This window comes from Dama dama, chromosome 12 (genome assembly GCF_033118175.1).
Source record: "Dama dama isolate Ldn47 chromosome 12, ASM3311817v1, whole genome shotgun sequence".
NCBI classification, from domain to species: Eukaryota; Metazoa; Chordata; class Mammalia; order Artiodactyla; family Cervidae; genus Dama; species Dama dama.
Window position 1 is genome coordinate 30,936,008 of NC_083692.1, and position 23,830 is coordinate 30,959,837.

General features: G+C 35.6%; 1 protein-coding gene across 5 annotated transcripts in view; it reads right to left on the bottom strand.

Annotated features, from left to right (window-relative positions):
* The window catches only part of PCNX4 (pecanex 4), a 99,139-nt gene that overhangs the window by 74,189 nt on the left and 1,120 nt on the right, over nucleotides 1-23,830 (bottom strand). For 4 of the 5 annotated variants that reach the window (XM_061156942.1, XM_061156940.1, XM_061156943.1 and 1 more), the window contains exons 2-7: nucleotides 12,114-12,857; nucleotides 6,512-6,691; nucleotides 5,900-6,414; nucleotides 5,564-5,664; nucleotides 5,328-5,450; nucleotides 2,638-2,998 (exon numbers count right to left, since the gene is read on the bottom strand). In XM_061156942.1, the coding sequence (XP_061012925.1) occupies nucleotides 2,638-2,998; nucleotides 5,328-5,450; nucleotides 5,564-5,664; nucleotides 5,900-6,414; nucleotides 6,512-6,691; nucleotides 12,114-12,802 (1,969 nt within the window). In that variant the 5' untranslated portion in view covers nucleotides 12,803-12,857. The remainder of the gene's footprint in view (nucleotides 1-2,637; nucleotides 2,999-5,327; nucleotides 5,451-5,563; nucleotides 5,665-5,899; nucleotides 6,415-6,511; nucleotides 6,692-12,113; nucleotides 12,858-23,830) is intronic. The other variant, XM_061156944.1, reaches the window with a different exon arrangement.

Below are 23,830 nucleotides of genomic sequence, written 5' to 3' on the forward strand. Positions count from 1 at the left end.
TCATAACTCTTTCTACCCTCTTTTTATGTCAAAAATACAAATGACTATCCATTGCATATCAGGAGAAATTAAGCTTTTTACAGGAACAGTTGGAAAAGAAAACTATAGGTGATAATAAGAATTTAAGAATATATTTTCCATAAAAACAACAAATGAGAACCTCTTACATAAAATTCTAAATACATGCTAAATATATTAGGAAAACAAATATATTTTGGACATTTTTATATACATGCCTATAAAAATGATTTGTGCTGTTAAAAACTTACATAAAATGCTACCTACCAGACTATAATATAAATGCTCTTAAAACTTAGTTTTTCTCTTAACATTATATCTCTGAGATATTTTATTGACTACAAAGCTCATTCACTGTAACTGCACTGAGAATTCATTATATCAGTTCACTTCAGTTCACTCAGTCGTGTCCGACTCTTTGTGACCCCATGAATCGCAGCATGACAGGCCTCCCTGTCCATCACAAACTCCCGGAGTCTACTCAAACCCATGTCCATCGAGTCGGTGATGCCATCCAACCATCTCATCATCTGTCGTCCCCTTCTCCTCCTGCCCCCAATCCCTCCCAGCATTAGGGTCTTTTCCAATGAGTCAACTCTTCGCATCAGGTGGCAAAAGTACTGGAGTTTCAGCTTCAGCATCAGTCCTTCCAATGAACACCCAGGACTGATCTCCTTTCGGATGGACTGGTTGTATGAATGTAGCTAAATTTAAATGTTCACTTTCCTGTTAATAAACACTTCACGTTTCCCAATTTTTCATTATTATAAATAATGCTGCATAAATTACTTTGTACAAATCTGTTTGTACTGCTATAAAATGTCTGCTTACAAAGTTGGCCCTTGGCTGGAAACTTGTATTTCACTACCCTAACTGATAAACAGTCTCTCTTTGGGCCTAAACTGTTTGTGCAAAGAATACAGTTTATACTAAACACTTGCTTTCCTTTTGGGAGGCTGGAATTTTGGCATGTGGTAGACAGAGGGGCCTACATGACCAGCCCTCAATATAAGGTTTAGGCACTGAGTCTCAAATAAGCTTCCCCAGTAGTCAATATACCACACATACTGTCACAAGAAGTTGCTGGGAAATTAAACACGTTTTGTGTAACCCCCCTGGGAGAGGATGCCTGGAAGCTTTCACCAAGTCTTTTCACCCCATGTGATTTTCCTTTGCTGTATTTGTTTAGCATCCTTTTGCTATATTAAATCTTACCTATGAGCACAACTGTATGCTGAGTCCTATGTGTCCTAAAAGATCATCAAACCTGGGACCCCCAAAACACATTTGCAAGAGTTTCTCTACAACTGGAATCACTGGACCATAAAATCTAAAACTGGAATCCTTAGGTCATGAGATATGTACGTCATTACTACAGACTATTAAATTTACTCTTCAAGGTAGCTGTATGAATTTACACAGTCCCTTCCAGCAAGGTTTGAGAGTTCCTATTTCCATTCCCTAGCTAACACTTGTTAATATCAGACTTTTTTTTTTTTACATTTTGCCAATCAGATGTGTGTGAAATGTTACCTCACTGTTGTTTGTTTGCTTTTTCTCCAGGAAATACTTAAAACACACTTACCGGATGAATGTAATTGATTTGATAATAAGGTTATTTATTATTTCAGATGTGAGTTTAACCTTACAGGTATTTTAAAAAGTGGCACTGCACTAAATAATAAAAATTAATTGGAACTGGATAAAAGTATTAAAAGTGTAAAATATTTCCTATAAGAAAGGAAAATGATTACTCATGAAAAATCTGCATTACAAAAAGTTTTTACTAAGTTATCTCACTTAATAGAGAATTTAAAAAACTCAATCCAAGTAAACATTAAAGTTCCAATTTTCAATTGCTATTCTCTGCCAATGGAGTCAGTGTGCTAGGAAGTCACTGGCCATATCTAAACCAAATATGGGGCTAAAGTATACAGCAGAAGACAACGAACTATTGTCATCAGTTTGTGCCTTCTCTAAAGCCAACCTTTAGAAATATAAAACAGTTGAACTTACATAGTGTATGATGAAATTAGAAAGCTATCACGAAATTATGATTATAATATTAGTCCATTCTCATAAAAAATCTTGCTAATATTCATACAGCACTTCATTTTGGAAGGCTATGGATCACAGCCAAAGCTTTTATGTTACCTTGCCTCTAGCCTTGTCAGATTGCTGAAGTTGGTAGATAATAACTAGTAAGACACAAGCACACTTCTTTAAGTTCTTCAATTTGATATATAATACTGGTTTTCACTCTATGGGCTTAAGCTGTTACTTCTACCTGACATGAACTCATCATAAATTCATAAAAATTTTGGAAAATAAGGTGTTATCATGCTTCATGGTGGGACTATAACCCAATTTGAGTCAAGAAAATGTTTCTTAAAAATTGTCAAAATTAAGGTGTTAATGAAATTTTCACTCAGTATTTTTATGACTTTATTTACCTCAAAACAAGAAGATATACTTCTTCATATTTAGTCTGTCTGCCTGCACATCAAAGTATTAGAATCTGTATAATAGCTGGATCAAAACACTGTTTTTCTGTGTGTTCATTTTCCTATACTTCAAATATATTAGTGAGGATGTTGTAAACACAACCCATTCACTTACCTAAACTCCCAGCTGCCACTGCAGACTGCAGCGCAGTGATTAAACCCGGGACCATCTGGCAATAGTACACTGTATCCGCACACACACAGGCTGTGGTGCCCACCACTCCTGGCCAACTCTGAACAGGCCGAGGAAACCCCACCAAGAACAAAGGAAGGGTAAAGAGGGGGAGTAAGGGAGAAGAGAGTAGTGTAGAAAAAACTATGACGACCAACACGAATGGAGAGAAGACGATGTTGAGTACACCCAAAGTGGTGGTTGATTTTCTACGTTTTTTCTCTGTCCATGATGCCACAAGCACAGTCACGGCAAACTTCAATTTAGCGATGAACTGAATCAGACGATCACGCATGATACCAACCTGGAGAGACATAAAAATGACTTTTTTATTCTTAAATACTTTTCATGAATTTTCAAGATCAAAAAAGAAAAACAATGTAATTTTATCATTGCCCCAAGATTTTTGAGGAAATTGCCCTTATGTAAGATTCTCTAATTTTCTTGATTCCCACAATTAGCAAATGAGACTATACTTTTAAAAGTTTAGGCTCTCTTAAAAACAAGCAGTACTAAAGAGAAATGACAGAGTGCTATATCTTATGGTTGATAAAGCTCTGCCTTACATGCTTGTTAAGAACTAGAAGTAACAGCTAAGCAACTATACTTAATTTATCCTTATTTTAGAGAATACTTTACAGATTAAGAAATCTTAATCTTAATTATACATCATGCCATAAGATAAATCTCAACTGACTGAAATCATTCTAAATATATTTATACAATCATGAAAAGTATGTTCTTCAATCAAAAGTGAATTAAATCAACAACAGAATGAAATGTGGAAATTAAAAGACATATTCCTAAATAACCAACAGGTCAAAGGAGAAATCACAAGATAAATAAGAAAACATTTTCAGATGAATGAAACACAAATCAAAACTTGTGACACAGCAAAAACAATCCTCAGAGAGAAATTTATAGTTACAACTGTATATAGCAAAAGAACAGAAGTATCTTAAACCAGTAACCTAATCTTCCATTTTAGGAAACTAGAGAAGAGCAACTAAATCTCAAGTAAGCAGAGGTAAAGAAATAATAAAGATTAGAGTAGAAATTAATAAAACAGAGGATAGAAAAATAATAGATAAAATCAATGAAACCAAAAGCTGATTTTTTTTTTTTTTTGAGATCAACAAAACTGACAAACCTTTAGCCAGACTAACCAAGAAAAATACATAGAAGATGTAAATTACTAAAATCAGGAATGAAACAGATAACATTACCAGCAACCTTACAGAAAAAGACACAAAGAATTATAAAAGAATATTATGAAAAACTGTACACCAACAAATTAGGTCACTTAGATGAAACTGACAACTTCTAAGAAAAAGACATGAATTACCAAAACTGATTCAAGAAGACACAGAAAATCTGAATTCACATATAACAAGTAGAGAAACTGAATTAGTAATTTAAAAGCTTCCCAAAGAGAAAAGCTGATAGCTTCAATACTACAAAATACTACATAGAACAAAATATATTAAGATACATAATGAATACTATAAACATTTAAGAATTATTAATATAGTCAAACAATCTTGAAAAAAAAACAACAAAATCATAAGATTCACAGTTCCCAATTTTAAAACTACTACAAAGCTAGTATTGTAATCAGGACAGTGTTGTACTGGCATAAGGACAGATATATAGACGAATGGAAAAGAGAATGAGTGTCCAGAAATGAACCCTTATATTTGTTGCTTGACTTTTGACAAGGTGTCAAGAAAAGGGAAAAATAGTTTTTTGAATAAATGATACTGAAACCACCATACATCCATATACAAAAGAATGGATTTGGAAATTTACCTCATAACATATGCAAAAATTAATTCCAAGTAGATCACAGAATCAAGTGTTAAGAACTAGAAGACACAGTAAATCTTCAAGTGATCTTGAAAGCAGTGTTTATTAGATATGACACCAGAGAATACAAGCAACAAAAGAAATAAACAGAACTTCATAAAAATTAACTTTTTTGCTTCAAAGGACATTATCAAGTAAGCTTAAGAAAACCTATAGGATGGGAGAAAATTTTTTCTGATCATATATCTGTCAAGGAACTTATGCAGAATATATGAAGAACTCTTATTAAACTTAACAAAAAAAAAAAACCAAAACTTAACAGTAAAAAGGCAAATAACCTGGGTAAAAATGGGCAAAGAATTTGAGCAGACATTTCCTTCAAAAACATATAAAAATGGCCAATAAATATACATAAAGACGAACCATTAGCATTCAGAGAAATGCACTATTAAAATCACAAAAAGAGAGTTCACATTCATGAAAATCCTATATTGAAAAAGTAAGACAACTGTGTCTTTTGCCAAATGCAAAAGACAACATACTAGATAATTTTGATCATGTGAAATGTCCAGAACTGGAAAGTCCTTGGAGACAGAAAGTAGATTAATAGTTGCTGGGGCTGGAGTAGTAGAATGGATGGAGAGTGGAATGGAAATGACTATTAATGTGTATGAGGTTTCTTTCTGGGATGTTGAAAATGATCTAAAATTAGATTGTGGTGATGGCTGCAAAGTTCTGAATATATACCACAGAACTTCAGACTTTAAGTGAATGATTTTATGGTATATGAAATACATCTCATTCAAGATATTAAAAAACATATTCACCAGTAAGAGTTTGATCCCTGTGTCCAGGCTTCTGCTCCACCACATGTCTGCACTGGAGCTCAGCAAGTGCACTGCCGCTACAATGACTGTCTCCAATAAAGCAGTCTCTGTATTCTGCCACACCTGCAGCGCACAAATGAACCATAACTAGGCAGAATCTGATCATTTAAGTAAGCTGCTAAACAAAATCATAATTTGGGAACAGGAACATACTATTAAGTGCATATTAGTATTACCATTCTAAAAGCTCTTGTGAATCCAATGGAGACAGATACAGAATGAAGCCTTTGTAAGGAACTGTCCAATGAAAGAAATGCTATCATAGCAAAAGGTGACACTAAGACAAAAAAGAGACAAATTTAATGAAGGCAAAATAATCTTTTACCATATTTAATTTTGGCCTGTATTTTTATGAGCACATTCAAGCAATTAATTAAGAAAGAATAAGCAAACAAACCAAAACATAAAAGAATATCTATAGCAATATAACATTATACAAATGACAGGAATTTTGTAATATTTTTGTATACTTCCTAGATATAATGCAAGTTTATTACGTTTTATCTGCCTACCTAGATTTATTAAAATCCGTCTGACAACACCAATCTTCATAAGCTTTGTCTGCTTCTCTAGGAATAAAGTCACAGTTTGCACATCCTTTGGATAGAAAGGGTTCCGGAAAATTCCAAAGATATAGACACTTTGAATTTCTTTAAGTATCCACAGTATTATAAATAATATCATCAAAGTATAGCCAACAACAGCCTGAGGACTGTTTTTGGAAATCTGTGAGAAACTAGCAAAGTGATGCAACAAACCAGTTTCTAAGAGGGCCAAGACTAATACAATGCTGTAGAAAAGGTATTCCCTCCAAGTGAACCGGATTTCTGAACCACTGGATAAAGCATTAGATTTGGTTCCAACTCTGTGTCTGGTCACACTGTGTTTGAAGACAAGAACCATCTCACTTAGGTTAAGACTCAGTAAGAACCCAAGTCCAGTCATGAAAAGAACCACACCAACAGTGCTGGGAATGAAATAAGATGCTACAGCTGTTCCAGCAGAAATGATGAACATTATTAACAACCTGCAGAGGGGGGAAAAAAAAAAAGATCTGCTTGAAAAGAAAAAAAATGTTCCTTGAGAATAAATTACACTATCACTTTAATACTGAAAATAATTACCGTAGGTGAGTTGACATAGATGAGCCTCCAAGGCCGAACTCTAAAACCTGCTCCACTGCCCATAAGAAAAGTGCATCAGGTGGGGGTAGGGTCCCGAGTGCCCAGAAAAAGGGTAAAAATATAAACAAGATGTGTAAAATCTGATTCATCTGTTCTAGAGCTGGTATATTTACCATAAACCTACAATAAAAAGAAAGTATTTAAATCATACAAAACAATAAATAGAAGATCTTTCCAGGAAAAACAAAATATATACATTTTCCTGTACACCCCACCTCCACCCTGAAACAAGAAATACATTTACAAAAAGGTCCTAGTCCCAAACTGCAAAAGATCAAAAACACAAAACTGTGATCACTGTCCTTCTCCTATACCAGCAAGTAGTCAACTGTATACAAGTGTAGTACTTAGAAGATATATGTATTCAAGTGTGAAAAGAAGGACTAAGTAATTATCTAAATAATACTAAGTTTAGGGATTTGTAAAACGAAACTGAGCCCATGGCAAAAATACCTCTCCCTTAAATGTTTAAACATGGCTCCAATTACATTGGCTACAATTCCACTAATTCCAGTTTTATAAAGTTTAAAATTTTTAAATTTAAAATTGCAGGCAACTCTAGAAAAGGCAAAGACTTCCTAGGGTTCATAAATTAGCAGCTAGCAAAGAGAGAAAGCTCTTTTTTTCCTCCTACTCTCTCCTGTACTGTATTGCTCCCAGGTCCTAGAATTTCAAGTCAGTACATTCAATATCAGAGGTCGGCAACCTGAGGTTATGAACACATCTCTGTGGTTTAGCCTGGGAACTTAACCAGCATATACTATTTCTATTTTGAATAAACAGTGGTACAGATTTGGGAACAGAAACTTGTACAGCACAATCTCATTAATGAGTGGAGTCTTCTATCTCAAGTGGAGAAACTGGTTTTTGGTACAGCACTTACCAGTTAAACATCATCAAATTGTTTCAAATAATTTGATAAAAGCTTTAAAGCACAGAAGAATAAACATTTTCTATATTTTGCTAAGTTTTTGGAATAAGGTTAACCAAACACCTTGCCTGGAAACCAACAATGCTGTAGTACTTACAGAGCTTCAAAGACAATTTTCAGAAAAGAAAACTAAATCTCAAAACTTATAGCACAGTAATCATACTTGAATATCTGAGCTGCTAGGAATCAAAGTCAAGCAGAAAGGCAACTTCAGTAATTATCCACTTTAGTGTAAATTAACAGCCCAGAAGCAAATGCATAGCAACTACGAATATAATAATGGTATAAATGTGCTTCCTCACACAGATAGCAGGATGATGCAAGCTAATGTACTCTGCTTCATAATGTACGTCCTTCAAATTTTCATAAGCAGAGAGAATTAATGAACACAATTAATTAACAATGTGATGCTACATTAGAGGATAATACTTGCTGTAGTGTAGTTTTAAAATAAAATTCATTTCATTCTGAGAAGAAAACACTCCAGTAACTAAAAAGAAAATCAAACCACACACAATATGCCGTAGAAGGTCAAGGAAAATGTGTAGATTTGTACAGCTATTTTTGTTCTTTTTTTAAAAATACAACAGTTCCCTTGCTAACATATTCAAAGAAAGGGTAATTTGTGTAAAAATAATGTATACTCAGGAAATATTTACCTAAGTTCTATTCCTGCTCCTCCAATCTGTTTTTGTCTTTAAAGTAAACAACAAGCAATAGTACAGAAAAGTATAAATATATCACAAATAAATAAGAACACATAATTGAAGTAACCAAACATTGTGATTACTTTCCTATGTGTATGATTCAGGATAGTCAAACAGATGATTACTGTGGTTCTTTTATACAGAAAAATGTTTAAATCTTAAAGTTTCTGATAACGTAAAAAAAAAGAAAGAAAGAAATCCAAGCCCGCAAGAAAAAAACCTGTTTTTCTAACAACCATAAAAATATTTCAAGTTCTGTACACTCACTCACAATCCACATACCTAGAAAAAGATGTTCTTAATACATAGTAAATAAGATGATATAAATATGCATCATTCATTCATACATTTCCTGAGTCTATGAATTAAGAATTATAGGTTTAACACTTGTCTTTAATAAAAATGTACACAAAAAATCATTTAAAAATTATTAATATACAACTATACTAGGTAGAATAAAGGATGAAGAAAGAGAAATTTACTACACTGTATGGCTTATCTCTCAAGCTTTAATATTCTCTGAAAGGATATTAAGATACAACTTGACATATCTGACAACTCTCCAAATTTGAATACACATTTCATATTTATCTGCAGTTATCTGACCTACAGTGAGATAGTAACTCAATAATTTACATTCTGAAAATAATAATCTTATAAACTTAAATCTTTCAAAAAGGGTCAAATGTATAAACATACATTTAAACTCGATTTTGTTAACTTCTCAAAATCAAGCATTTAACATAATATGTTTATAGTTAGAAATTCTAGTGGTACTAAGAAATCAATTATAACAGAATTTCCATAGATTCTCTCTTTACATATCTGAATTAGCTGAATAACTACAAAGGTGTTATAGTGTCCTCTGGCCCATAAATGTAGCACAATTAGGAAAGATTAAGAGCTAAGGAACATCAGACATCTAAGAATCAGTCAGTCTCCGTACACAAAGGGGCTACACATTTTTAAATGCCTTGTTTTCTTTTAGACTACCATAACAAAGTAGGATAGACTAGATGGCTCAAACAATAGAAACTTATTTCTCACAGTTCTGGTACATAACAAAGTATCCTAAGACAAGGTAGCTCAAACAATAGAAATTTATTTATCACAGTCTGAGATCAGAATGCCATTATGATTGAGTACTAATGGGAACTCTCTTTCTGACTTGCAGGAAGCCAATTTCTCACTGCATCTTCACATGGTGGAGAGAGATGAAACTCTCTAGTGTCTCCACAGGGGCACCAATTCCATTAGGGACTAGGGCTACCCCAACGACCTAATTACCTCCCAAAGACCCTCACAAAAAAAATCACTACACTGGGGGGGGTTAGGGCTTCAACATTTGAGTTTTGAAGAGACATATACATTCAGTCCATAACATTCCACCATAGACTCCCAAATTCATGTTCTTCTCATCTGAAAAATACATTCATTCCTTCCCGACAGCCACAAAATTCTTAACTCATTCCAGCATCAACTCTAAAGTCCAAAGTTATATCTAAATATCATCTAAATCATACCCAGGTAAGACTTGAGGTATGACTTATCCTGAGGCAAAATCCTCTCCAGCTGTGAACCTATGAAACCAGACAAGTCATGTGCTTCCAAAACCGAGTGGTGGGACAGGCAAAAGATGGACATTCCCATTCCATAAGGGAGAAACAGGAAAGAAAGAAGGGGTGTTAGGTCCCAAAGAAGTCCAACATCTGGCAAGGTAAATTTCATTAGATTTAAAGGTTGGAGAATAATTCTCCTTGGTTTCATACTCTGCTCTCCAGGTCCCCAGAGTGGCATGTGACCCAAAGAGACCTAGGCGTGGGTCCTACACACCATAGCTCTACAGAGCAGTACCAGACCCAACGCTTTCAGCAGAGACCTTCTAGCCTGCTGAAGCCTGATAATCTCAGAATCACTTTTGAGGTCACTTTTCTCTCTTCTTAAAGAAAAACACATGTTCACAGCCAAATAACTCTAATATCCCTGTCCTGTAAAATTTAAGAAGCTGAACAGCCTTCGTTCATTACATCTTTATTTCAAACTAGAAGTGTTTCTACTTATATAATCCCAGAAACTCATTAAATTCAATGAATGACAGTCCGGCCACACCTTTGGTGTTCCCTTCAGAATATGCTTTCTCATTTTTTGCAATATGGATAGACTGATGATTTCGTAAATCTTCAACCTCTGGTTCCATTTTGCTGAGCAACTCCTACTTCAATTCATCTCTCTCCTTTATATTTTACTATAAGCAGTCAAAAGAAATCAAGCTGTTCATTCAACACTTTGCTTAGAAATCTCCTCGGCTATATGTCCTAATTTATTACGCTCAAGTTCTACCTTCCACAAAACTTCAGAAAATGGTTAAGTTATTTACCACTTTATAAGTTCTTCGCGACTTTCTAACAAGGATTGCCCTTTCCTCTAGTTTTTCAATAACCTGTTCTCACTTCTGTCTTAAGAGCTCACCAGAATTGCCTTTAATGTCCATATTTCTAGCACTCACTTCAAAACTCTTCTAGCCTCTACCCATTATCCAGTTCCAAAGCTGCTTCTATACTTTTAGGTATTTGTTATGGGAGTACCCCATTTTCTAAAAGAATCCCTGGTGGCTCAGATGGTAAAGAATCTGCCCACATTGCAGGGAACCTGGGTTCAATCCCTGGGTAGGAAAGGTCCCTGGAGAAGGAAATGACAATTCACTCCAGTATTCTTGCCTGGAGAATTCCACGGACAGAGGAGTCTGTCAGGCTACAGTCCATGAGATCACAAAGAGTCGGACATGACTGAGCAACTAACACTTTCACTTTCACCCCAGCTTCTTGGTATCAAAATCTTAGCCAGCTCCTAAGAAATACTATAGTCTGAGTGGTTTAAACAACTGAAATTTATTTCTCACAGATCTGAAAGTCTGAGATCTGAGTGCCACCATGATCAAGGTATGGTGAAAACTCTTTCTGGCTTGCAGGCAGCTGCCTTCTCCCTTTATCTTCATGTGTTAAAGGGAGAAATCAGACTCTGGTGTCTCTTCCTATAAGGGTACTAGTCCCATCCCACTAGGCCCCCACCCTTATTGTCCTAATCAGCTCCCAAAGACTCCATCTCCAAATACCACCACAATGGGGGCTAGGGATTTAACACAGGAATGTGCTCAGTCACTCAGTTATGCCTGACTCTTTGCGACCCCATGAACTGTAGCCCACAAGGCTCCTCTGTCCATGGCATTTTCCAGACAAGAATACTGGAGTCAGTTGCCATGTCCTTCTCCAACATATGAATGGAGGGGCACAAACATTAAGTGATGCCGTAAGTGGTGCCTCTACATTTCTACTGGTGAAAGAGAAAACGGCAAACTATAGAAAGAAATGTCAGATTTAGAAAAGGCAAGCAAAAGAGGTCAAATAATTGTGTTTAAAATTGCTATTTTCTCTTTTTCTTCTACAGTAAATTGATTTTAAACAATCAATTATTTTCTATAGTTACTACAACAAAATTAAGTTATTCTATCCACCTTAAATCCACTCAATCTATGTATAATATTTATCAGTATCAATTTTAAATTTCTGTTTTCCCCTTACAGGAAAGTTCTGTCTCTTTTCACAGGTTTTAGCCAGGCTATGTTACAGATTCATGGCTTCTTATTTAAAGTAAAACACAGGAATGAAATTTTACTTATAAAGGATTTTCTTCTTACTCTTCAATAAGATTTAATTACTGCTTTAGAATGAATGTTTAACAAAGATTAGTCCTATGAGATTAATTATCAAAACAACTTATCAAAAAACAAAACAAAACAAAAAAATCACTCAATGGTTTGGTGACTTAATTCATATTCTTTTTTTTTTAATACTAAGGAGATTGCTTAAAAATAAAGAACGTTATAAAGTATTTGACAGTTTATTACCTGTGTGCAAGATCTACAGAAATGAAGAAAAAAATATAAACAGGTCTCATAAGAGGAGTGATTTCATAAGTATCCTGGGTTTGGAAAGTTGCAGACTCTGTAGGTGTGTTTACAATTAATGAATATTCTCCTATACACAGCGTCATCCATCCAAAGACAAAGAGTACAACAGTGCCTCCTACATTGCCATATAGCAGGGTTATTCTATTCGGGAGCAAATACCATGTTCCAAGACCACACAGTAATCCAGCAGTAACAGAATGAAAAACTATGTTGGCTGTATGTTTTTTGCCAGGAATTAGAAATTTGATGGTCTCAGCACCAGCACAATCTGTAAACTCATGCTCATCTTCCTCTGCTAAGATGTCTGTGGTCAGCATTCTCTCCACCGTTACCGATTTGTTTCTGGCATATGAACTTGTGAACTGGATGACAAATGCGGTGAAAAGCATTAGTCCACCTGAAAGTGCTGCTGTGTAATAGTCTTCCAAGATGCCTAATTGGTACAAAAGTGTTCCTATTCCACCTAAAACCCATGGCACCAAAAAAAGGACAATCTGATTAACATATATGTAAGGAGGGGCACAATAGCCCAATTTGAGTCGAGGGCCTCCGAGAACAGTCTGTGGAAAGCGCTTCAGGAAGAAGTCCTGTTTGTAATCATTCAGCAGGGGCACATCTGGACTCATCCTTCTCACTCAGATTATTCTGAAAGTCACTTTCTTTTCTGTAACACAGCAGTCACTAAGAAAAAGAAAAAAAAAATCACTATTTGAAAACGTCATACTTAAAACATGAGGGAAAAAAATCCACATTTCCATTAGTTAGTTCCTTAGGGCAGGATTTGTATCTTCACTTTAGCTCCTTTCCATTGCCTGACACATACTTGGCACAAAACAAATAGTTGCTTTTTAAGTGAATATGAAAAAAAAGTTCACTATTAATTTAAACAGAACTTAGATACTCAGAATTTCTTGAGTAACTCACATTTTCAGATTCTAAGGTCAAAGGAAAGTTCAAAAAGCCAGTACTCTCAACTCAAATCTGCTAGTGGTTTAACTGATCATTTCCCTGAGTGTTTCTGTTGTTTGTTCTTTTCAACTTTTCTATTACAAGGGTGAGCAAAGTTTTTCTATAAAGGGTCAAATAGTAAAGATTTTAGGCTTTGTGGACCATATGGTCTCTGTTTCAGCAACTCAACCCGGCTGTTGTTGCAGAAAAGCAACCATAGATAATATATACATAAGTGGATATTAGTAGTCATGTTTCAATATAACTTTATAGTCTTTACCCAAACAGGCTGTGGGCCAGATGAGCCTATGGGCCACAGTTTGCCAACCTCTGCTCTACAAAATAAGGATATTCTCTGTAATTCCCTTGAACTGAAATGGAAATAGAGGTGGAAAAGAGAGATACTAAGTGTTAGTAGTCACATCTCCTAACAATTACAGTAAATTTAGGTTTTCTGTTAATTTAAAAACTCAAATTCTGCTAAAATAGTAGCATTTCAATAAAAAGCCACTGGCAACTCAACATGTAGTAGGAAGAATAACTGGAAACCAAAGACTCTAAGAGTCAGATTATATGCTTATTATTAACTAGGTTACCACATGCAAACCACTTCATGACCCAATTCATGGCACAACAATGTGAACGTACTGAGTACCACTGAACTGTACACTTAGAAATGGTAAAGATGGTAAATTTTATGTTCTATGTATTTTACCACACACAAAAAACTTAAAGCCATCTTAAAGTAACTTTTCTTCCCATCAGTTTAAAAGAGAGTCTTTCTGAAAGTTACTCCTACCCGACCAGTATCAGCCCTGGAGAAAGCTTTTGGGTCACCATTGAGAATTACTATCTTACAGCACATCTTGGGAAGTTGGTAAGTTCTTTATCCTATAAACAGTTATCGTCTTATATCTTCCAGCTACTGGTCTTAGTTCTGCACTGAAAGTCATAGCTTTTAATCACATCATAGCCCTGCAGGTACTCACAAAATAACAGAACCGGAGGGCCAGATGGAACCTTACTGGTTGATAGTTTAACCTCAGAAAATGAAGATTGCCTCCTTTCCCTCTGAATGAGCGTATCTCCTATATACTGATGTCAGTGTACTGTGTTCTGATATGCTTGCTCAGTAGAAGCATGGGTAGGTGGGTAAAGATTCTAATTTCAATTACCTATGGATGATGCTCTCAGATAGGAAAACGAGCCTGGGTGACTGGCTTGGGCATTTAAAAGCCGACCCGTCCTTCTCCACTAAGGCAAGTCAAGAACAATGTGAGATGACTTGCTGGGGAAGGAAGCCAGAAATTGAAAATACCTTATAAACTAGATTATCTAGCTGCATGTTACTGCCCATAGTCAATTACCTTTTAGTACTTTTGAGTCTTCTGTAAATTTAGTTTAAATGTTCTTGCCCATTTGATTGAATATTCTGTTACTATATTCCAAAGAGTGGAATAGTCTAAAGAAGATATACTGTTGATTTGGAAACTTGGAAAGACACCTACAATATATTGCAAAGTAAAATAAACATACTGATGATCCCGTTTGTATTAGAAAAAAAAGTATGCATACTTTCAGGTATACAGGGTTATTCCACATGTGTAAGTATACAAACACTAGGCTTCATTTGTATTTCACATATAACATTTTGACACCTCTTCAAATTAGCAAATATCCTGTAGGACTCTCAACCCATGATCTGCAAACACATCCTGTGGCCTCTAAGTGGCCATGCTCATACCCTCTCCTTTGCGCAGGTTATCTTCCCCTACCTTTCATAGTAATCTTAATCAACTTTCAAGATTCTGTCTAATCCTTTCGGAAATTCTGCAGAACACTTAGACCAAACTGTGCCTCTCTCCTCTCTGTATACTCAAAACATTGCTTATTTATAATATACTCATCTTGTAACATGTATAAACTGGGGGCATTTCTTGTATTATTCACCTCTTTACATGTTATCTTTTCAAATTTTATTTTCTCTACTAATAAATTATTTGTGGGTAAGGGCCAAATCTTGAGATACTTCTGATTCTCTATAATATTTAGTAAAATACTCTGGCACAGAAAGGCATGTACTACATTAATGACATAGCTTAACTAAGATGATTAAAGTTGAAGAAAATTAAATAGTGCTGTTTGAAAGGGAAGTTGGATGTTGTTTATTGTTTTTGAAAACTTCTTCCAGCATATCCTGCCCCATTCAAAATAGTAAACCCATAAACTCTTTATTTCCGGTTTTTAAATGTTTGCAAAGTATCATCATTTACTTCTCTTATGGACTAAAGAATGGCATCTAATGACAGTACTACCAGCTCAGAGAAGCTCTTGCCTAGAGCAGTATAGTATCCCAGTAATACTGGAGCAGAATGAGCCTGAAGGAGAAATATGGCTGGGTTTCTTCCATGGAGAAGGGAATGGCCAGAGAATTTTAACATATGAGAAGTTCAATTTTAATTCGCTACATGTCTAATAACATACCTTAAACTCCTTCATTATCAGGAAAGAGGAGTTAGTTCTTACTGAGAGAGAAAAATGGAGGAAGAACAGCAGGCACAAGAGACAAAATAAGGCAGGAGTGATGTTGAAGTGAGGACAGACCAAAAAGTATGAAGAGTACAAGTTCCCTCAAGAAGCCTTAGAAGCATGGGGGAGGACACTGGGATGGTGATTTATTTTAAAGGGATATATAAAAAGAAAGGCTGGGTCATATGGCAGTTCTATTTCCAGTTTTTTGCCATATGACCCAGCAATCCCACTTCTGGGCATACACACTGAGGAAACCAGATCTGAAAGAGACACGTATACCCCAATGTTCATCACAGCACTGTTTATAATAGCCAGGACATGGAAGCAACCTAGATGCCCATCAGCAGATGAATGGATAAGGAAGCTGTGGTACATATACACCATGGAATATTACTCAGCCGTTAAAAAGAATTCATTTGAACCAGTCCTAATGAGATGGATGAAACTGGAGCCCATTATACAGAGTGAAGTAAGCCAGAAAGATAAAGAACATTACAGCATACTAACACATATATATGGAATTTAAAAAGATGGTAACGATAACCCTATATGCAAAACAGAAAAAGAGACACAGAAATACAGAACAGACTTTTGAACTCTGTGGGAGAATGTGAGGGTGGGATATTTCAAAAGAACAGCATGTATATTATCTATGGTGAAACAGATCACCAGCCCAGGTGGGATGCATGAGACAAGTGCTCCGACCTGGTGCACTGGGAAGACCCAGGGGAATCGGGTGGAGAGGGAGGTGGGAGGGGGGATCGGGATGGGGAATACGAGTAAATCTATGGCTGATTCATATCAATGTATGACAAAACCCACTGAAATGTTGTGAAGTAATTAGCCTCCAACTAAAAAAAAAAAAAAAAGACAAAAAAATAAAAAGAAAGGCTGAAAGATACAGGACTATTTGCCCTACAGAATGTTTCTTAAACAGATGTCTACGGTTAAAGAAGTTTGAGAAACTATATACCAGACTGTCATCTTGAAGAGTCACAATGGATATCAGCAGACCAGAGATTCTGAGACATCTTCAAGTTAAAAACAAAACAAAACAAAACACCATTTCAAATCTGCTTAAAATATATCATTTAAGTTTTCCAAACTTATTTGACCTTGGAACCTATTTTCCTCTCGAAATCTAATAACGGATCATGTGTGCAGTGTTTTATGGAAATTGCTTTTAGAAATAAATACTGGCCTGGGCTTCAGTTGGAACCTTAAATATTTAGCCTAGGGGAGTTAAAAAAGATATACCATTTAAAGAAGAATGTCATGAATGAAGGTACACACAAAAAATAAATAAATAGAAATTTCATAGGCAGCAAGTACATCAGGTTGTTTTTTTTCTCATACCGTAAGGAAAAAAGAGGATTACATGACAAATGCTGTAAATTCATTTAGGCAAAAATTATGATAAATTAGTACTGTTTGGCTTTTACTTTATTACAGATCCTGGCATACTTTAAAAACATCTTCTTTGTATGAAACGACAGTTACATTTATATAGACAGATTTTCTAAATCCTAATCTGGATTACTAGCATGAAAAATAAAATCAGATTAAAACTAACTCCCTGAATGAAAATCTGGCACATTCTGAGAGACTGTTAAAGACAGACTGATGTATTTATATGGCTGCTACTTACAACATGTTAAAATGAATAATGGCTTAAGGCTTTGGGAAAAAATGTAAAAGCTGTGAAAAGAGAAGTTAAGGGATAAAGATGGTTGCCACAACAATGATTTAAGCCGTATGCTTTCTTCATATGCTACTCTGAAAGCAGGCTGACAAAACAACCATAAATAGGTTGCTTTATTTGGAATCTGAGTTGCATTTTTTACCTGTTATCCAATAGGAAACAGATATCAATTTGGCAATGATACAGATGGAAGTACTTAATTTCCAAAATCTTAACTTCCATAATCATGCAAGATATCAGCCTGAAAATCCCTTAAAACAAAGAAAGAGATAACAAAAAGTGGCAGTTTGGGGGGATTATTTTGAATTTATAGTTCTCTATATTTGGCAAAAAGAACTCCTAGAAATAGAAGTTTTAGCAATTGCCTGATTTTGGTTAGCAAAGGTTACTTAAAAAAAAAAAAAATCTAGCATACTGTTTTTATTGTTGGTTTCATTCACTGAATCCACACATTTATTTTCTATTAGAATTTTTTCAATGAAAAAGATACTAACATAAGATCTACCCTCTCAGATTTTTAAGTGTACAATGCAGCATTGCTAACTAGCAACATAATGCTGTACAGTAAGTCTCTAGAACTTACTCATCTTGTGTAACTAAAACTTGCTAAATAGTAACTTTCCATTTATTTCTCCCCCAAGTGCCTGGCACATCATTCTACTCCCTGTTTCTAGGACTTTGATGATTTTAGATACCTTATGTAAGTGGAATCATGTAGTATTTGCCTTTCTGTGACTTGCTTATTTAATTTATCGTGTCTTCAAGGCTCATCCATGTTATCACATCTGGCAGGATTTCTTTTTGAGGGCTTATTAATACTCCATTTTATGTACATACCACATGCTCTTTATCCATTCATCAGATGATGGACACTTGGTTTGCCTCCACTTTTTGGCTATTATGAATAATACTTCAGTAAACATGAAAGTGCAAATACATTGAAAGACCCTGCTTTCAATTCATTTGGATACACACCCAGAAATGGAATTGCTCAATCACATGGCAGGTCCATTTTTAATTTTTTGAGGACTCTTCATAATGTTTTCAGTAGCACTGTACTACTTTTGTGCAATGTGCCATTTTGTATTCCCACTAACAGTGGGAAGGTTCCAATTTCTGCACATCCTCCCCAACACTTGCTATCTTTTTTTTTTTTTTTTAACAGCTATCCTAACAGGTATGAGGTGATATCCAAGGAGCACTTGTGCACTGTACCTCTACTAAAGTTTTGCTGTACTTTGAGGAACATCAAGTTTCAGTAAATCTTTGCTCTCCTATTTTTAACTTCTAAAAGCACTTTTTCATCCCTAAATGTTGCTTTTTATAGAATCCTATCATTATTTTATGAATATGCTCTATCTCTTTGAGAATACCCATTACATATATGTATAAGTGCTGTGTGTGTAGATAAATGTCATTTACTTTTTGTAATTGCCTCATGTCCTTGGCCTCTTTTCTACTGAAGTATTCACTTTTCTTATTTTAAAAAACTTTTTATATATGAAGGATATCAACTGTGACTTATGTTACAACCCTTTCCCCCCACTATGTTAACTTGCTCTTGAAGCACTGTTAGAAGATGCTGTAAGGATTAACCATTACATTTTAATAGTTGTTAAAACAGACTAAATTCTTCCTTTCACAGAGAAACAGCTAAATGATAAATTAGTACTTTCCACAAATGTAAATACTGGAATAACTTTTGATGATCTACAATGTGTTAGGTGATGGCAGAAAGACTGCCTCTGACTCAAAGGAGTTTACAACCAAGTAGAAGAGAGATAATTTTCCTCCCAAATAATTGTTACTGTTAAAAGCAACTCTGGAATTATTTTAATTTTCATTATCAAGAACACAGAGTAAGCAAGGAACAGAAAGTTAGTTTACAAGTTAAAATTATTAAGCAAAGTTAAATTTGTCAAGAAGAAGAAATTCCTGCTATATTTAAAAATGCCAACACAAACTTTGTCAGTAATGAACAGAATGTGCACATCCACATTCCAAAAAAGTATTTTTTTTGAAATTTGAAAGGAGGGGCTTCCCTAGTGACTCAGTGGTGAAGAATCCACCTGCCAATGAAGGAGACACAGGTTCAAATCTGGTCTGGAAAGATCCCATATGCCGTGAAGCAACTAAACCTGTATGCCTCAACTATTCGGTCTGTGCTCCAGAGCCCAGAAGCCGTAACTACTAAGCCCATATGTGGCAATTACTAAAACCTGGGCACCCTAGTGCTTGTGCTCCACAACAAGAGAAGTCACTGCAATGAGAAGCCTGTGCACAACTTGAGAGCTGCCTGAGCTCTCTGCAACTAGAGAAAATCCTGGGCAGCAAGAAAGACCCCTCACAGCCAAAATAAATAAACTATTTTTAAAATATGAAAGGAAATATACAGAAGTTCTACTTTTCTAAGCATAATCACCTTTACTAATTCGGAAAACAAAAAACTTCATGTTAGGAAGAACTGTACATAGAAAATTATAAGACACTAATGAAATAAATCAAAGACAACATAAGCAGATGGAGAGGTATTTCATGTTCCTGGGTACAAAAAATCAATTTTATGAAAACGACTATACTACCAAACTCAATCTACAGAGTCAATGGGATCCCTATCAAATTACCAATGGTATTTTTCACAGAACTAGAACAAAAAATATCACAATTCATATGGAAACATGAAAGACCCCAAATAGCCAAAGAAGTCTTGAGAAAGAAGAATGCAGCTGGAGGAATCCACCTTCCTGACTTCAGATTATACTACAAAGCTACAGTCATCAAGACAGTATGGTACTGGCACAAAAACAGAAATATAGACCAATGGAACAAGATAGAAAGCCCAGAAATAAACACATGCACTCATGGGTACCTTGTTTTTGACAAAGGAGACAAGAACATACAATGGGGTGAAGACAGCCTCTTAAAGTAAATGGTGCTGGAAAAACTGGACAGCTACATGTAAAAGAATGAAATTAGAACACTTCCTAACACCATACACAAAGATAAACTCAAAATGGATTAATGACCTAAATGTAAGGCCAGAAACTATAAAACTCTTAAGAGGAAAACATAAGCAGAACACTTGATGACATAAATCAAAGCAAAATTCTCTATGACCGACCTCCTAAAGTAATGGAAATAAAAACAAAAGTAAACAAGTGGGACCTGATTAAACATAAAAGGCTTTTGCACAGCAAAGGAAACTATAAGCAAGGTGAAAAGACAACCCTTGGAATGGGATAAAATAATAGCAAATGAAACAACTGACAAAGGATTAATTTCCAAAATATACAAGCAGCTCACATAAGTCAACACCAGAAAAGCAAACAAGCCAATCAATAAGTGGGAAAAAGACCTAAACAGACATTTCTCCAAAGAAGACATACAGATGGCTAATAGACACATGAAAAGATGCTCAGCATCGCTCATTATTAGAGAAAAGCAAATCAAAACCACAATGAGATATCATCTCACACCAGTCAGAATGGCCATCATCAAAAAGTCTACAAACAATAAATGCTAGAGAGGGTGTGGAGAAAAGGGAATGCTCTTGCACTGTTGGTTGGAATGTAAACTGATACAGCAACTACGGAAGACAGTATGGAGATTCCTTAAAAACTAGGAATAAAATCACCTTATGACCCAGCAATCCCACTTCTGGCATATAATCTGAGGAAAGCAAAATTGAAAAAGACACATGTATCCCATTGTTCACTGCAGCACTATTTACAACAGCTAGAACATGGAAGCAACCTAGATGCCTATTGACAGATGAATGGATGAAGAAGTTGTGGTACATATACACAACGCAATATTACTCAGCCATAAAAAGGAACGCATTTGAGTCAATTCTGATGAGGTGGATGAACCTAGAACCTATTATACAGAGTGAAGTGAGTCAGAAAGAGAAAGATAAATATTGTATTCTAACACACGTATACAGAATCTAGAAAAATGGTTCTGAAGAATTTATTTACAAGGCAACAATGGAGAAACAGACATAGAGAATAGACTTATGGCCATGGGGAGAGGGTGAGATGTATGGAAAGAGTAACATGGAAACTTACTTTACCATATGTAAAATAGACAGCCAACGGGAATTTGCTGTATGGCTCAGGAAACTCAAACAGGGGCTCAGGGGCTCTGTATCAACCTGGTGAAGGGGAGGGAGGGAGTTGTAAGACAAAAAAATGTCTTAGAATTTAATGGGGAGGGAGATGGGAGGGAAGTTGAAAAGGGAGGGGATATATGTATACCCATGGCTGATTCATGTTGAGGTTTGACAGAAAACAACAAAATTCTGTAAAGCAATTATCCTTCAAAAGCAAAACAAAACAAAACAAAACACTTCATGTTAGGAAAAGAAACAAAATGGCCTATATCTACGAGTTTTTAAATCACACCAAGCTACTGACATATGAAATGGAAGTTTTTGGGTTTTTTTGTGTGTGAATTGAGAAACAGAAGGATAAATTTGGAAAAGGGGTTTTCAGAGAAGGGTGGGCCTGAGAGAAGTCAACAAATGTCAAAATAGGAAGCTTTTGTTACCTAAGCCAGCATGGCAATGGCAGGTAGGACTACTTGCTAAGACAAACACACACAAGAGGGGAAGGTGTCTAAAAGAAATGGTTCTCACCATCAAGAAAGTGAAAAGAAGGCAGGGGTAGGGGTAGGATGAATTGGGAGACTGTGATGCATATATATATACACTACTATATATAAAGTAGGTAACAAATGAGAACCCTCTGTATGACACAGGGAACTCTGCTCTGTGCTCTGTGGTGACCTAAATGGGAAGGAAATCCAAAAAAGAGGAGGCATATGTATATGTATGGAAGATGCACTTTGCTATACAGCAGAAATTGACACAGCAGTATAAACCAACTATAACCCTATAAGAAAAAAGTAAAATAAAAAGTAAAAGGTAATGGAAAAAATGCAAAAACCATTCACAGAATGGGAGAAAATTTCTGCAAATTATATATTCGTTATGGGACTTGTAATGACAATATAGAAAAATGTCTTACAACTTAATAAAAATACAAATAATTTAAAACTGGGCAAAAGATCTGAATAGACATTTCTCCAAAGATAATATACAAATGGCCAACATAAGCACATGAAATGATGTTCAACAACATTACTCATTGGGGAAGTGCAAACCAAAACCACAATGGGATATCTTCAAATCCACTTGACTGACTAACTAAAAGACAGACAACAACAAGTACTGCCAAAGTTATAGAGAAATCAGAACCCTCAAGTGATAATGTAAAATGGTGCAGCTGCTTTGGAAACAGTCTGGTAGTTCCTTAAAAGGCTAAACATTCAAATCCACATGACTGACTAACTAAAAGACAGACAATAACAAGTACTGCCAAAGTTATAGAGAAATCAGAACCCTCAAGTGATAATGTAAAATGGTGCAGCTGCTTTGGAAACAGTCTGGTAGTTCCTTAAAAGGCTAAACATAGAGTTATCATATTCCACTCCAGTATTCTTGCCTGGAGAATTCCATGGACAGAGAAGCCTGGCAGGTCACAGTCCATGAGGTCTCAATGAGTTGGACACAACTGAGTGACTAACACACCCACACACAACATATGAACTAGCAGTTTCATTCCTAGGTACTTACCCATGAAAAACGAAAACATTAGTCTACACAAGTATTTGTACATGAACATTCATAGAAGAAATATTATTAATTACCCCAAATGGAAACAACATAAATGGCCATCAACAGATGAAATAAAACGTGATATATCCATAGCTGCATGCCCAGTCGCTTCAGTCGTGTCCAACTCCCTGAGACCCCATGGACTGCAGGCTGCCAGGCTCCTCTGCCCATGGGATTCTCCAGGCAAGAACACTGGAGTGGGTTGCCATTTCCTTCTCCAGATATATCCATACACTGGAATATGAATAGACTACAAACAACAGTGAAATACTGATGCACGCTATTAATACAACATGAATGAACCCTGAAAACAGAATGCTAAGTGGAAGAAGACAATCACAAAAGGCCACACACTGTACAATTCCATTTATATGAAACGTCCAGGATGATCAAATCTATAAGGAGAGAAAACAGATCAGGGTTTGCCTAGGGCTGGTGGGGACAGTGAAGATTGGCGGGCAGGGAGAATGGCTGCTAAAGGATACAGAGCTTTTGGGGGCATGATGAAAATGTTTTAAATTTGAATTGTATGGAATGTGAATTTTAATCTCAATAAAGTTCTTACAAAAGAAAAAGAAACAGAAAAGGTCCCCCACCTGGTACTTTCTGTGGCAGCTAATAACTAGTAGGCAGTTCTTTAATTCGGAAATTAAATAAAGTGATGGTCAGGTGTCCAAACAAACGACTAAAATGGCAACATCTGAACTGGCTTTGGATGCTATGATAAAGATGTGGAGATTTGGCATGGGTGATGGTAGACATCCAATAATATAAAGGATGGGCTCTGCCCTAATG